General features: G+C 43.7%; 1 protein-coding gene across 1 annotated transcript in view; it reads left to right on the forward strand.

Moving 5' to 3' along the window:
* WBSCR17 (Williams-Beuren syndrome chromosome region 17) overlaps positions 1-17,058 on the forward strand; it is a 311,468-nt gene that overhangs the window by 125,789 nt on the left and 168,621 nt on the right. Inside the window, exons 5-6 of the mRNA XM_019545487.1 lie at positions 2,457-2,631; positions 5,045-5,242. Coding sequence (XP_019401032.1) covers positions 2,457-2,631; positions 5,045-5,242 — 373 coding nt within the window. The remainder of the gene's footprint in view (positions 1-2,456; positions 2,632-5,044; positions 5,243-17,058) is intronic.

Below are 17,058 nucleotides of genomic sequence, written 5' to 3' on the forward strand. Positions count from 1 at the left end.
TGACTGCTACGTGCTAGGGCTGTGTGAAATGGCACCGTTCCATTTCGACTTGCGTTTTGACAGAGTGTTTCATTTTGAATTCCATTTCATTTCGTCGAAACAGTTTTGCTGTTTCAACACTGTTTTGACATTGCACCCATAAGCTATAATAGGGAAGCTTGAAACAGCCAATAACTCCGTCATTTCTGGCCTGATTTGGATGGAACTTGCAGGAATGGTAGCCCCTTCTGAGGGCATGAAGCCTGCCAAGTTTCAGGGAGATAGGTGCAGGGATTTCAGGCAAACTGCACCTCAAAGTCTTGAAAGCAAAACTCATGTCATGTGTATATGTTAAGCCACAGTGGGGTCAAAACTGCAGGGATGGTATCGCCTGCTGAGGCCACAAAACCTGCCAAGTTTCAAGGAGATAGGTACAGGGGTTTCGGGGAAACCGCACCTCAAGCTACGAACAAGCAAAACTAGTGACATGGGTGATGCTGTGTGTGTTAAGGTGCAGCAGGGTAAAAGCTGCAGGCCTGCTAGCCCCTGCTGAGGCCACAAAGCCTGCCAGCTGTCAAGGAGATGTGTGCAGGGTGGTTCTGGGGCACTGCACCTCTGGCTGCTGACAGGCAAAACTCGTGGTGTGTGTGTGTGTGTGTGTGTGTGTGTGTGTGTGTGTTAAGGTGGGGCAGGGTGAAAACTGCAGGCAGGGTAGCCCCTGCTGAGGCCATGAGGCCTGCCAGGTTTCAAGGAGATAGGTGCCACGGTTTCTGGGAGACTGTACCTCAGGCTGCTGACAAGCAGAACTCATGCAGGGAAGCCCATCTTGAGTTTTGAAACTTGGAACATTTCATAATTTTTTAAACGTTTCGACTGCCCTCGTTTTGTTTTGAGGCTGTTTCGAAGCCCTTCATGTCAGTTCGATTTCGCTGTTTCGAGCTTGAAACGAGTTGAAACAGCATCTAAATAAAACAGCCGGCAAAATTTCACACAGCCCTAGTGTGTAGACATTGACCGTAAGCATAAATTGTGCTTGGTCATGGAGGCCAGACTCCTGCCTATCACCTAGCCACATGGCTCTACACATTCAGCACCCTCATGCCCCAGCCAGCCCCTCTGCTGCCCACCACTGCCACCCAGAGCCCTGGGCTGACCCATCATGTCCCCTGCCAGCCCGGGCTGAGCAGGGCAGGAGCGGCCCTGGCAAAAACGGCTCTGTCCTGGCTCAAATTGCTGTTGTCCTGGGTGCACATGTGGATGCTGTGGCCAGGAGTACTTTACTCCAGCTCAGACTACTCCGGAGGTGATTGCTTTCAATTAATTGTACATGTAGATGCACTTCCCTGTGTTTTTAAACTTCACTGAACTGTTTTACTGCTCGCGTTTGGCTATGTTCCTTGTCATCCCCTCAAGCTGATGGGAATTAGTATTATTAATGGTCAGTAATAGAACATGTTTAAATTGATTTGCCAGTGACCTTTTGATGGCCTTTAAATGAAGCGCTGGCCCCGAGTTCTGTAGGGAAATTTACCTGAGCTCTTGCTCCTTTGCAGAGGGCTGTCCCTTCACTCCTACTCTCAGGCTCTACTAAGAGGAAAGAGTGGTAAAAGCCTGGGAAGCAGTCAGCAAGAGCTGAAGATTGTTAAGGAATGATCATGTGCAAGGAGCAAGAATTATTGATAAAGAGCAGAAATAGCCAAAAGAGAGAGAGGGAGAGGAAGTAGCAGCTAGATGAGAAGGTAAAGATGTTGAATAAAGAGGGAGCACAGATTTTCTCCTGTGCTGAAAACTGCTGGACATAGGAAAGACATGTGAGGGAGTGGGTGATCATTCCTTCGTCTTGCATGTCTGTTCTTCACTAAAGTAGCCCTGACAGCAGCTCATGTGTTGCTTTATGATTGTGAAGGGAACCTTCCTATTACATCCTGGAATCACTCCCTAATATGGGGCGGTAGAGAAGCCGGTTGTGCCGGCTTTACCTTTGCTAAGAATTTGTCCTTGCTTGAAGTTTTCCGGTGCCACCTGTGCCCATAGGGATAGATTTAAGCTTGTAGTGGAGCGTGAATGAAAAGCAGAAGGTAGGGATGAGAATTTTAAGATTGGCCTAAGTGATTTAGGCACTTAGAATCAAAAGTTATTTCTGAAAAAAGGTCCTGGACCTTCTTAGTCAAGATAGCACTTTAAAAAACATTAGCCTGGGTGTAACAGAATAGCTGTGTTAAAAACTAGCCAAAGACTACATTTCTCCTTCTCTTTGCGTTCACTGTGTTCGTGCATATATCAGCACCTGAAATTTCTTTCCCATGAATTAGCAGTAACGAGGCCTAAATTAATTACTGATTATTTTGCTTTCTATTAGGTGATACTCCGGTGCACTGTGCTAGCACCCATCAGTGGTCAGAGTTGATTAATGAATTGTATTCCATATGCAAGCAGTTGCTCCAGGATGAGTTGGTTCTCTGTGATCTCTCCTGCAGAAGAACTGAAAGCTCCCCTGGAAGAGTATGTCAACAAGCGATACCCAGGGCTTGTGAAGGTGGTGCGCAACCAGAAAAGGGAAGGCCTGATCCGAGCTCGTATTGAAGGCTGGAAAGCTGCTACTGGCCAGGTCACTGGATTTTTTGATGCCCATGTGGAATTCACTGCAGGCTGGTAAGTACAGAATCCAGATATAGGTGCAGTGACTTCCCAGTATGGCTTGATCAGAGGAGAAAAGAAATGGGCACAGGCAGTCTTGCAAACGGGGCACCGATCTTTTAATTTATATGGTTCATTCTGTCCTCTGGTACCACTAACGGACAGGGGGAGTACACTGCAAAACTTCTTTTGTCCTGGTTTGCTGCATTCTTCCTAGCCCTCCCCTCCTGACAACTTGATTGTATTTTTTCAGGTCAGAGCCCCCTTCTTAGCCTGAGTGAATCCTTCAAGCTAAAAATATCGTGCAACAGGGAACTGAAAAAGCAAGCGGTGGCCACGTTATGGCCCTTTCCATTTTGATCCCATTGGGGGAGGCTTTATGTTTCTTATTGGTTTGTTTCTTCTTAAATTAAAAATAAGTGCAAAAGTGCAAAGAGAGCAGAAGGTACTTCAAAAGGAATGTCTCAGAGGGACAGATGCATCTCGAGTGCGAATTTGAGGGAATTCTATTATGTTCCAGTGTCTAGACAATAAGAAAGGGTTGGGTTTTTTTTACTTTTTTTACTTTTACATTTTGTTGCCAAAAAAAAAAAAAAAAGTGAAAAAATGCGCCCTTTGCTTAGAATATTGGAGATAGGAGAGGCTAATGCACATTTCATTGTATGAGCTGAAGAGAGGAAAGAAAAGAAAACCATCGACAAGGAAAGTGCTCTAACAGCTGCAAACAGAGAGAGATTTCTGTGCAGAGTTATCCCATTTTTCATGTTAATAATAGAGCTCAAGGAGGTATTCAGAAGGCTGTTTTTACATTGGTACCTATATTCCCAGCAAAGTGCTCCTCTGTGCAGGCCATTAGCTCTTCAAATGTGATTTTATTCATGTGTATGGGAAACTGTAATTTACTGAACTCACAGTTGAAACAACTTTTCTAGCACTAAGGCAAGAGAGTAGGCACTTTTCTCCTCCATTTGAGCTTGATCCTGTCAGGTACTGAGTACCCACAACTCACACTAAAGGTAGCTGCAGTTGCTGACCGCCCTTATAGACTGGAGCCCCTGCCTATTGGACGATTCTTGTTTTGAATAGAAATGTCTAAACGCTCTCGGATATTGCAGAAGTGAGCAGCTGGGGTCCATGTTGGGTTTTCAGTGTACATATCTCACGAAAAGATAATAGGGCATCCTTTTATGTACTTAGTTATAATTTATTATATTTAGAGAGAGATTTTCAGAAGTAAGTATAGAAGAAGGAGGAGGGTGAATCCCAAGTTGGGAAACACGTGCGCTCACACACACACACCCCCCCATACCCACCCCCCCCACACACACCCCACGCACAGAGCAAATACTGTTTATAGAAGCAAATAAAGGAATTAAAGAGCAATTTAGATGTATGCACTGAAAACTTTAGTACCTCGTGGCAAGTCTTCAGAATATACTTTCTAAATTTTCCCCAGAAAAATATGCATGCACAGTGGGGCATGCAGAAATTTCACCTGTATGTGCAAAGTAGGTAATTATGTTCCCAATTGAGCATTTGTGTGTAATTACCCATTCTGCATATGTAAATATTGGCTTTGCACGTACTACCTATGTAGGTGAATTTAAGCAGGCAGCATTGAAAACCTGATCCCTAAGCACCACACTTCCTGATTTCATGCCTTCTTGGTTAAAATGACATGGAAATACATTTTAAAAACACAACATAATTCATAGCTGATAGAACTTTGTAACACATCAAACCATTGCAATGTGCTGTCTCAACACAAAGAAATTGTTTCCACTTTTGGAGACTCCTTCAATACTCTTACAATTTAAAGTCATCTTAGTTTGTAAAATTGTCTTTGCATGCATTGTAAGAGTCTCTGCTGGGCTGGTGGATTCTGCATAAAAAATGTCAATTGTGTAAGAGAGATCCTGGCATGTTTGGGCTGCTTGTGCTGCTACTTGAATTCCACATATAGTAGCTGTACCCTGTCATCCAACTAATAACAGTTCCATATCGTTGTTGGGTCTAGGCTTCTCCCAGGTGGGAAATCTCATGAAGTGGAAGCCCTGAAACCCCTAAAGTTCTCCCTGATGGCTAACAATGCTACAGTGTTTTACATTTTAGTAATATAAATCATTTTCCTTTGGGTTATTTAGTTCAATTCTTACTCTCCAGGTATGTTTATAAGAAAGTTGCCTACTGGGTTAGGCATGGCATTGTAAGCCACACTTTGAGGGACTCTCCAGTTTATATCTTTGCTCTTTCATTGAACTGGTGTATGACTTTGTGCTCTTCAGCAGATAATTTGCATTTGCTTTCCCTGCATGAAGTGTCGCTATTACAGTTGAGATATGTGGGCTGCTCAGATACTACAGGGTCTGTCTTTGCTGTAAAAGAAGTTGATGTCCCTTTCCTGCACCCTCCTTTTTCACCTTCTTAGGGCTGAGCCAGTTCTTTCACGGATCCAAGAAAACAGGAAAAGAGTTATTCTTCCCTCTATCGACAACATAAAGCAGGACAACTTTGAGGTACAACGTTATGAGAACTCTGCCCATGGATACAGCTGGGAGTTGTGGTGCATGTACATTAGCCCTCCCAAAGACTGGTGGGATGCTGGGGACCCTTCGCTGCCAATCAGGTATGTTGTAGAACCAGGGAAATGTCTATCCACCAAGAAAAACCAGTTAATTGGAATGACTGAGTGATGGAGGGGGACAATTCTGAGGTCCTGATCATAATCCGATCAAGTGAGACATGAGTGTGTGTTTTCTGATGTTACTGTGGTGAAGGACTGTATTTCACTGTGCAAGTAAAAGGACAGTAGCAGCTACAGGCATGGATACAGGATCAGGGCCTCTTGTATGAAACAAGCTCAGAACAATGAACTGTAGATAAGTAGATAGCTTTACTTAAAGTGATTCATTCATACTGTTAGCTTTTGAACTTAAAAAGGAGTTAGATAATTTTTTTTTTTTATATAATGAAATTTGTCAGATAATTTCTAAGAAGCTGCAGGTGTGTATTTACTTAGTGCAGCATGTTGCTCTTTTAGAACGGACTAAAACATGGAAGGATTTTACTCCCAGGCTTGTTTTACGTGAATTTACAAATGTAGCCATGAAAAAAGATATACTTTTTTCCTAAGCTCCAGCACAGAAGATCCAAGTGTTTAATCTTTCATCTATAAATATGGTTTTAAATCCCTGCTGACCAACACATGATCAGGCTATTACACTAAAGATGTTTGTCCTCACAAAATCTGTCTCAAGCAAAAACTGTTCTAGTAAAGAAAGACATAACAAGAATCAATGGCTGAAGCTGGAGCCAGACAAATTTAAATGATAAATAAGGGACAATTTTTTTTATGACTGTGGGTGTTTAACCATTGGAACAAACAGCCAAGGAATTGGTGGATTCTCCATCTCTTGAAGACTGGCTGCCTTTCTGGAAGATATGCTTTAGCAAAATACATCACGTGCTTCAGTCAGACTCAAGTTATTGCACTCAATGTAAAGGTAACTGGGTAAAATATAGCAGCCTATGTTATTTAGAAAATGAGATGAGAAGATCTAATGGTCTCCCTGGCCTGAAACTTGGAATAATAGAGCTAACGGGATTGTTAGTAGGGTACACTATTTCCAGAATGATTGATGTGATAGACCTGGAAAAAAAGCTAGCAGAAAATAACAAATGTGAGTTGAACCCCAACTCTCAGTGACTTTTTTTTAAGTAGGAGTTGGGTACCTAAGCCCCACATATATGCCTTTGAAGGTGTCCCCAATGTACCTGGTTGTTGATGGTGCCTTATGCTAATGCCCTGTTTTCAAAGAATGATGTGGCTGCCTTGAGCTGGGCTCAAGCATCCATCGTGGAAGCATATACCCTGTGCCGTAGCAAGGGGGGTGAGCAGGGTGGGTGCCAAAGCAAAGGGGCACCAACAGGCACTGCCCAGCCAAGGCAGGGCACAGGATGAAGCTGCAAGTGGCTCATTTGGGGGGGGGGGGGGCATGGGGATGGAGGGAGGGCAGCTCCCACCATTGCATGCTTTCCCAGGCAAGCATGGTGGGGGAGGTGCCCCCTGGATCTGTGCTCAGGGTGAGGGCAGGCTGCCACTGTGGGGTTTGCCCTGGGTGCCAGATTTCCTTGCCACGGTACTGCATATACCGGGGTTACAGGATTGACTTCAGCACCAGCTTATGATGCCCTTCAGTACATATGAGTTGTAACCAACTGGTGCTTTCCTGAGCCTCTTGCTCAGGATCAAGCTGACACTTTCTATGCATTTTGTTATCGCATTGGAAGATGAAGCTGTCATCTGACTTCTCTCCCTTGCTTGTCCAGCCTGATTTCCAAGAAGCCGAGAGGGTCACGTGTGTGCCGCTTTAATTTGTTCTGCAGCAGAGAGGCTTTACTGGTCTGCCAAAGCACTATCACATCCATAGTCAGAGCATTAGGTGAGGAAAATCTCTGGGAAATGAAGCTGAAGTTTGATTGTGTGGAGTGGATGGGAGTAGGATGGGGGGTGGGAAAGGAGTTGCAAATGCAGGTATCAGAGAGGCAGGTTGAAGCAGCTGAGATGGAACCAATGGTGATGGATGGATGAGATATGGCTGGGAGAGAAGGCTGCATTTTGGAGGCAAATTGGACAAAGAGTGAATGTGCTGTGCGATGGAGAAAGTGGAGTCAAACATGCTCCCCAGTGCATCAGCCTGAGACATGGGACAGTGCTGTCTGTCTTTGTAACAGAGACGGGGGGAGTTTTGGCAGGCTTGTCACATCTCCCTGTGCTGCCCACTACTTCTTCAGGAATTGACTTCCATGTGAGTCAGGAATTCAGCTATTCACTTGCTGTCTTGCCCTAAAGCAATTGCTTGGCAGGACCACTGTAGCCCTGCTAAGCAATTCACATACTGCTTCTAAAAATAGGTTAGGACAGAACAGACCTCTCTGCTCTGGCTTTGCTTCTGGTCCTGCTTTTTCCTGCTCTTGCTACTGCTTAGATACGCTGTAGCTCCCACTGACGTGCAGTCTGAGCACTCCTAATACTGTTGATGGAGAGAATCTGATCACCTGTATACTGCTGATGGAGATGCTTCTCTGACATTTAAATAAGAGAATGACTGGCACAAAGTCAGGTAAGCTGAGTAGGGCACCCTGGCATGACAGAGTCCACAAGTATGGAACTCCCCATCGCAGGTGTTGGAGGCCAGGAACATAACAAGATTCACAAAGGGAGCTGGAGCCTTACATGGATATGAAGAATAGCTTGAGCTAATGTGATGGATCTCCTGAGTACAGAGGCTTTGTGCAGCAGTGTTTTAGGGCAAGTAGTTGGAGGCTCCATGTGCTTTCTTATTTGTTGTAGAAGAGAGAGAATATTCTGCATGGAAGCTACAGTCTTGAGGCAGCAATTCTTGGATGAGGTTCTTCAGGCTGTGTTGTACTGACCGTCAGTACAAGATTATCATAACGATCCTTTCTAGCCTTAAAATGTCTGAATGATAAAAAAAAAATTTGAAATTGTGAAGTTGATGATATTAAGCCTCAGGCTTCAGGATTTAACCAGGCTCTAAGATTTAGAGATCAGACTGAGCCCTAACATGGGAGGTAAATTATTCCACCTCTGCTCATTTCCAGACTCTTACACCTTCTTCTAAGGAAGCTGGTGCAGCTCTTGTTGAAGGGTGGCATCCGTGGCACATCCAAACCACAAACAAAGCCGTGCCAGGCAGCACTGTGCTTACAAACACCATGCTGTTCTTCACGTGCTACCTCCTGCTGAACTGGAAGAAGTGTACCCACATTCATGTGGCCCCGTGCCCAGGTTAATTAGCCCAGCTGAGAGCGCTGTGAATGGAGCTGCAGCCTCAAGAAGCTCCACGGAACTAACCAAGTTTGACAATTCCTATAGTCCTAGAATCTAGATGACCGCATTTGCTGTTGTGCAAGAAACTTAATGAGGACTAAGCAAAAGAGCCGTGATCTGAGAATCGTAATGGCGATGCACTAAAGACCGGGCAGACAGTAGCAAGAGCGTATAATGAATTCTCTTTATTTTATTAGAGACTCCAGTGACAAAGGAACTGATTTCCCAGTCTGTGAGGCGTGGAATCACTAAGGTGATGAAAGGGTCTATGAGAATATGGATTTATAGGGTATGATGCCTTCAAATAACTACAGGGAAAAGAGCTTCCAAAACAGACACAATCTCCTCAATAATTTAACAACTTGCTAAAATAACATTATTATGTTGCATTAGGGGAAGGATTGTGAGAGAGATAAATGGGTAGTGTCCCTAGCACAAGCTAATGAGAAATACTGCCTCTTTCCATTATATTGTGTAAGTGCATACAAACCAGGACCAAACTACTGCAATTGTTTTTTTTTGTCATTCAGTGCTGCAACATGTACACAGCTGATGACAATGTTTACTGGAAAGAAATAGCAGTGTGTTCCTCCATGTAATTAAGCAAGGAATGATGAGAAATTCTTAAACTGTAAGATGCAAAGTCAGATGAACAGCCTCTTGTCTGGTTTAGAGGCAGGAGGCCTTTTGTAACAGAGGAACAAGAATGCAGTTAGGAGAGAATTATTTTTCAAATTTATACCTTCGTCATGCTTGGCTTTTGACAGTCCCCTGAAGAGACCCAGTCATACTATGCATGAAAAAGAGGATGTTCTAACTTGCTCAAGTGTGCCTGGACCTACAGAATCTGCAGCAGAGAAGCTGGAGACAGCTGTGGGATTGCATTTGGAGATCATTTTTTCTCATGGATAATTCACAAGATATAATTACTCAGGCAAAGAGAGCTGATGCAACTCCTATAAAATATGACCAAATCTCAACTTGGCTCCACTCTCCTGTTTTACTGCAATAATTTCCCTACAAGGAAAAAGGCCCTTTTAATAACCAGCAGGAGCAGAGTTTGTTAGACTCTGTAAAATACCTTGCCCTATATGTTTCTTCCTGTAATGGTTAAGAAACTGTTACATAAAGATGTCCTGACTCCTGGTGCTTATTTATGCATGCAAGCATTTCACAAATAGAGTTTCTGTGCCAGACTTAACACAGTTGTTTTTGACCTCCTCTCTCAAAATCCTGATTACAATATAATGATCACATCTAAATTAGAACAGCCACAATTTGAAGCCTGTAATTCACAATTATGGATCCTTAACACTATCACCTGTGGCCTACTCTAGATCTCGTGATTTGCTTCTTCTGGGGGAGTAGTTCGTATTTATGCATGGACCGTATTCGGTCATGAAGGCCCTGGAAAAGTTCCGAGAAGCTAATAAGGCATAGAAAACAAATCAAACAAAATCAACACCCTTTATATTCCATGGGAAGCACCAAAAGGTCATTTGGAAATGGTGTGAAATCATTGATTGATCACCTCGTCTGGAAGCAGCACATTCCAAAGCTGAAATTCAGTTTCTTGTGGTACTCAAAAAATTAATCTCATTCCTGGCAGAGTGCCCCATAGCAGGACTCTCATCTCCTGGTAGTTGCTTTAGCCCAGCTAGGAGGCTGTTTTGAAAGGGACCAGCTTCTCTTCTCTGAGTTCTTGAGTTCACGGAAGTCAGCTCAGTGAAACAAACCCATTATAGAAATTACTGGTATTTAGAAGATTTATGACCGGACAGGCTGATCATAGGCCATGCATGATGGACTCCTAGTTTATTATCTTCTGTGCATTTGCAGGAAATCTTCAGTTCTGGGGCACTGATTCAGGCAAACAGTTAAATGCACCCTTAAATCTATGCCTGCTCAAAAACCCAGTCAAGCAGATGCTTCAAGTTAAGCGTCCGTCTTGAATAGGAATGCTTGCTTGAACTAGACTTGAAGTTGTCATGGTTTTTAGACACGTGAGCCCCCTATGGGGAATAAAATCTCTTGGAGGGTCTGCAGGTCTGTTGACAATGTTGTGAACATGCTGTTCCTAAATGGATGCAATGGAATTTCCAGACATTTCCGTGTACCTTCTACACTCGACTGGACAGATCAATTCCATCTGACATCAGACATACTGCTGAAGAATCCCTTTACTTACTTAGCAAAATGTCTGCTTAATGGAAGTGAGCTAAAAAAGCTTGTTTCAGGGGATGGCTCAGGAATGACAAGCAGAGGGCAATATTCAAACGGCCTAGCATATATTACGAATATATTACGAAGCAGCTAGAAGATTAGGATGTTAGCTGATATTGTTGCAGCTGTTATATATAACATTCCAATTTTCTTAGCTTAAGAGACAGGCAAGGGTTCATTTAAAAGATTTCTTTTTACCAAAGCTCATCAGAAGTGTGCCACCTAGGGGGATCGCTGATGAGATTTGATCACAAGACACTAGAAACTTTGGAGGGGTTTTGTCACAAGAAGACCTAACCGTGGCCGTTGTCCATTATGAATGTATTTGCCTAGCTATGCATCCCCACAGGACCTGGCTGCCCCACGAGTGTTTATGGACTTATCCTCTCAACACACCTCTGCAGGAGGGAAATATGTATTGTCTCCATTGTGCAGGTGGCACATGGGATCAGATTTTCAAAAATTTAGTAGTGATATTATATTGTGTGCCTCCCAGTTGTTTGTTGCCATAATAGCAGGCAACTTAACAGGGCATCATTTTGAGAGGGTAGGTGCTCATCACATCCCCAAAGATGTCTCTTGAAAGTTCTGATCAGAGAAACTAAGTGATTTTATCCAAAGATGCACAGGGAGCCATTAGCAGACCTGGGAGTAGTAATAATGATATCCAGATCTTATAGAGCTCAAAAGACTGACAGCAGAAGGCATTATCATCATCCTTGTTTTATAGATAGGGAAACTGAGGACCATGGCACTGAGGAACTTGCCCATAGTCACCCAGCAGGTAGTATAAAGAGCCAGGAATGGAACCCAACTTAAATGTGGTTTGTTGGATTCAGATCTCCCAAGTACTAGTCTAGTGCTATAACCACATGACCACCCAGTGCTGTACGGCAGAGGTGGCCAGCCTATGGCATGCACGTCCCAAGTGGCAGAGGAAAAGTGCTGTATGTATCACTTGAGCCCCAGAAGCTTAGTAAAGGCAGGTGCCAGAATGGAGGTATGGCGGATAGCAAGCAGAATATGCACAGGATGCTACTGCTAGAGAAGATACCAGGTTAACCCTTCCCTGACCCCAGAGCCACTGGTGAATTCATAGCTTTGGATCCCCTTGTTCTCCATTTCAATCTCCGGTAGTTGCAGGGCCAGAGAAAGATTAATCTGGCTCTTGGTAATGCCACCTCTCACAACAGAGTCCAGCCCCTCTCCTGTCTGCTCTCTGCAGCTGCAGCCAGAGGCTCAAGCTCCCTGTCTGCATTCTAATATCTAGGGGCAAATGCAGTCAGGAATACCTCTGAGGGAGGAAATCAGCGCAGCACTCTGAGGTTAGGGACAGACATTACACATAAACCAGTTACAGTGATCAGAAACTGGTTTTAGCCTGTAACAAAAACAGATGTTTGGTGCACAGAAACCAGTTTGACTGAAACTGGTTTGAGATAAACCTGGTTGAATGTAGTATCAGACTTAACTGATTTGGGTCAAACCGGTTTATGCAATGTCTGTCCCAGACCCCTTTGCTGTTTAAGTTAAGCCAGACTCCCCCTGCATCCTGGCATGCTCTCTGGGCTGGGCGGAGCTGTCTGCTTCACAGCAGGGCTGACCCCTCCCCTCTGCTCCCTGGCTGCAGCCCCAGCAAAGACTGCAGGCTTCTGCCTGGCTTCTGCTCCCCACTCCCCCTTTGAGCAAAGATTCCCCCGACCCCTCTGCCTTACACAGATTTACAGAATTAACTAGCAGACCACATGCTGGCTACTGGCCTTGCTGTGGCAGACGGGACAAAGGCAGAATCAACAAGTAGGTGGTAACGTCCCTCTGGTGTTTTCTTAATGGGGTGATAAACAGTGTGTTATCAATTCCCTGCTGGGCTGGTCAGAAGGGGGAACCTCTCCCTAATCAGAGCATCCTGGCAGTGCCTGGCCACACCCCCCGCCCCTCAGCTCAGCACTGTGGAAGGGAGAGAGAGGGCTGCTGTAGCACCCCCCAGCTTCAAGCCTGAGCCACTGCAGGCATGTGTCTGCATTTTTTTCAGTCCAGAGGGGATGTCTGTACGGTTACAGACAGGTTTAGCCTAGCCAATTTAGACTAACCTGCAAAGATTGAATCAATTCAGGCTCAGGGTTTTGAATATCTGTCCCTAGCCTGAGGGGGTGGGACTTAACTTGTAGAACACTTGCCACAGGGTGGGTCACCTCTGTTCTATAGGGTTATTGTACTTGTCTAAGCCAGTTAAGTTGCCTTGTGTTGCAAGGGAGAAGTGTAAGACACTAGAGACATAATTAAATATACAAATTGAAATCCTACTGTCCTCCATCCCCAAATCATTGGGAGCTTTGCCATTGTTTTCTGTGGGGACAAGATTTTACTGTCTCTAAAGCTTTCTGTGACCAATACTCCCTCTTTGACTGAAGTCCATGCAAGTGGCAGGCACTCAACCCCTTACAACTTATTTTGATTGCCTAAGCTAGAATACATCCTCATTGCCCAATGCCTTCCTTACGCTGCCGCTCTCCTGATCTTGGAAAGTCTATGGAAACTTGCACCCAGGCAGTAGGCTACCTTAACAGATAGCAGATGCAGGAGTGGGAACAAAGTATGGCGATGTAGGTGCCTGACTTTGAGCACTGCCAGTACTGTAGCACTTAGACTCTGTGCTTATTTCAGTGTTATTGCATCAGTCATGGAGCCTATGTAATATGGAGAACTCATGTTTGCTCCCTGTGCCAGGGTTAGTGGGGGCTGTATATGTATTGGCTGCCTTTAAATTGTTTTCTATTAAAAAAAAAATCTTTTTTTTCATTCTAGTGTTTTTTCTCCTATTTATTTTTCTCTTTAATCTTATGCTGTGAAAGTGAATTTAACAAGCGTAAAAAGTAATGTGCTGATTGTACATGAAGGTGGAGTTCTCCACTTCATATGCTAGTTAGGTTTTTGGCAGTTCTCAGCAAATGTGTGCACCACTGTTAAAGACCATCTCTGGGAAAAGAAAGATTTTCCAGTCTTTATGTTCACCCATTCCATAGCCCTTCTGCTGAAATTGCCATCTATTGGGTTAGTATATTCATGGCTCCCATTATGTTGATTTTTTAGGTGTGAAAATATGTATGATCATGAAGTCAATTGAAAGTCACACTATTGTTGGATCAGGAGCTAGGGTTCTAGTCTACATGCTCTTTCCTAATGCATCAGACAGACATCGTTGGATGATAATGGCCTGTGCTCATTACTGAGCTTGTGTCGATTCATTCCTGGGGAAGATTTTTTTGCCAGCTATATCCCCATTTATTGTGTGTTCTTTCCTCTGCCAGGCTAACCTTTGAGAAATATTCCAGGCGTCATTTATAGTTTGAAGTGCTTGTTTGCACAGAATGAGTGCATATTTTTAGATTGGCCTTACTATCAGTCTGCTTCTCCAAAATAACCTCCTGTAGTCATGCATTATGATCGCAAGTGAGTTTTCAGGCTCTGGGGAACTCACTTCTGTGCTGCATCTTCAGTTTTTCGGGGATTAACCTACTGCGGCAGCACATCAGAACCACAATAGATAGTTTTAGGCAAGCTTGCTTGAACTATTATGAGCATTTTAAGAAACATTTGAGTATTTAGTGTGGCATTTCTATCAGAAGACATCTAGCAACTCTGACTTTATGCAGACTGTTAAGTTCAGATGACACTGCTAGGACTTTGTAAGACTAGGTCAAGTTATTGTGAGTATTTCTTGTTTCCTGTTGCTTGATGCTTATTGTTTGCACAGAGCCCAAAAATACTGTGGAAAATGAGTTTACACATAATCTTGCATTTTTTTAAGGATGCCTTTTTATGGGATCATGCAAACTGCAATTAGATTTTTATTCTCGCATAAAAAGCGGTGAGATTTTTGGAAGCATTCTGCACTAGTCCAATTCTGTGTCACTTAATTCAACAGTAAAACCCTCCTTGATTTCAACAGGAGCCAGACTTAGTACAACACTGAAATCCATTTTTGAAAGCCCCAAATGGTATGTCTGGAAAAAAGATATTTGTGCAAGTGTTTGCTTGTACACTAGGTAAGATGCATGAATGCAGTGACAACTGCACATCAGTTAGATAGGGTCTGATTAATTTATAGACATATGTACAAAAAACTGTGGATGCGGGGGGGCATCTATCCAAAAGTCAGTGCACGCTTTCCATAAAATATTTTAAAAGAAAAGAAAATTAAACTACACTCAAAACCCTGTCCTTTTCCCAGAAGCAGTCTACCCTTCCAAATCCTACCTCTGTAGTAGCCTGCACATATAGATTTGCACTGCAGAGTGCCCTGAAGGTTAATAAATCCGGATTATTTCAGCACACGAGGGCAGCCAGTTGCAGACCTGAGGGACCTTCACAGTAAACACTCTTCTCTAAGCCCCTTCTCTTGGAAGTGGAAGGATATTTTTAAAAACAGTTGCACTTATACTGTGTTTGGGCATTGCATTGGTGTCTGATTCTGTAGCCACTGAAATCAATGATAAAAATCCCATTGGTTTCAGAATATACAGTGTCAGACCCAGACCCTTCAGTTCTATCAGGCTTAGGAAGAGAACTTGCTTGCAGGCTCAGGCATGATTTCATTATGTTTTACTGTTGCCGGAGAGGCCTTATAAGGCCCTACACATTTAAACTTTTCAATGAATATATCATATAGCTTCCTCCTTTAATATGATTCTTACTTCCAAACGGGCCAGTACTTTTCCTTCCAGCCATGACTGGAATGATATGAAATGGAGGTGTGAAGACATTTGGGGGAGGCGGTGGTGGTATGGGAACAAGTCGGTTTTTATTATTATTATTATTAACAACTCAAGAAAGATCAGCTCACAGAATGAAGGGAAGCCTTGGGTCAGGATCTTGCGTTATCTGATCTTTTTTCACGTGCCCCAAGGTTAAACTGCAAATATTAAGTTTTCTGCCAGCTTCAGAGAACTTTTATTTTACCAAAACCTTTCACCTCCCTCCTTTTGTATTTGTTTTTCAGTGACAAGTTTTTCAGGGACAATTTTAGGCCACAAGGAAAAACAAAACGTAGCCGACGGTCTTGATTTTAATTTTAAATTGATTTTTAAATGAGACGAAGCAGCTAATGACGACTTTGACTTGTAAACTGAGCAAGGCTGACAAGACCGTTGGGAAGGCAAAATACCCTGCCCCCTGCTGCTTATACAAAGTGACTTCTCTCACCAGAGGGATGCTTTAAGCTCCTAAGCTTCACAGAAATACCCCATGGCACAGGAAGCTCAGTGTGAGGTTTGGATAGTTCAGAGCTGTTGCATCTTTGATTGTCTGCGTTATGCATTTAATACGTAATTCTGTGCCTGGTCGTTTTTAATATTGTGGAACTTAATGCAAAGCATGAGAATAAGGGAATCTGATAATTATAACGCTGTCTGAGTTAGCAAGAGTAACAGGTTTGTCTCGCTGTCTAAAGAGTTCTGCAGCCTATACTGTGAAGCGCCTTCAGGAGGCTATGGCTAGGACTAGCAGTTTCTTTTAATTATTGGAAATAGCTGTTAGTAGCAGACCACGCTGATTTATTGGCTAAGACAAATTCCAACCTACCTCCAGGTGTCTGTGCTCTGAAGTGTTTCAAGGACTTTCCACTTTTCAAAGACTGTCCTTGCACTTAGAGATGATGGCTGCAGGATCAGATTCTGCCTCTACTCTCATTGATTTTCATGAGCTTTGGAACACACCTCCATCATTGTGTTGTATGTCAGAGCAGGTATGATGTTAACAGAGATGCTGAGATAAGGTATCCAAAGTTTGAAAGTATCTGAGACATTGTGGAGAATGCTGTGTCTTGAATGCGGCTCTAAGCCAGGGGTGGGCAATTATTTTGGCTGGAGGGTCGCTTAATGACTTTCGGTGAGCTGTTGAAGATTGCAAGGGTAGCCATGCCCCCTGACAGGTATCCTACCCCCTGATCATCATCTTGGGACCAGAAGTTCCCTCCCTGACCTTTGCCACCAGAAGTCCCACCCATTACCCCTGGAAGTTGCTCTTTTTGGGGGAGGGGCGGGGGTTGCCATCTTGCAACTGGAAAAAAAGCAAAAACAAATCATATACTAAATATGAAACATCTACTAACATATTTTAATTTTATTTAAAAAAAAAAATTTCATCCTGATTTACATGCGTTTGCTTAGTGGTGATTGTATAATAGCTAAAATATTATATATTGGTTGTGGGGTATGTGTCAGGGATTTGTGGGGTGCTGGAAGCCCTACATGGAGGCAGCCTGGCCCAATGGTGTGCAGGTCCCGTCTGCAGTGCTGGAAGCCCCATGTGCTGGCATGGAGCCAGCCCGGTCTGATTTGAAGGCATGCACCAGCGGGCTGGGATGG

This window comes from Crocodylus porosus, unplaced genomic scaffold (assembly GCF_001723895.1).
Source record: "Crocodylus porosus isolate Cpor-Errol unplaced genomic scaffold, CroPor_comp1, whole genome shotgun sequence".
Taxonomy (NCBI): Eukaryota; Metazoa; Chordata; order Crocodylia; family Crocodylidae; genus Crocodylus; species Crocodylus porosus.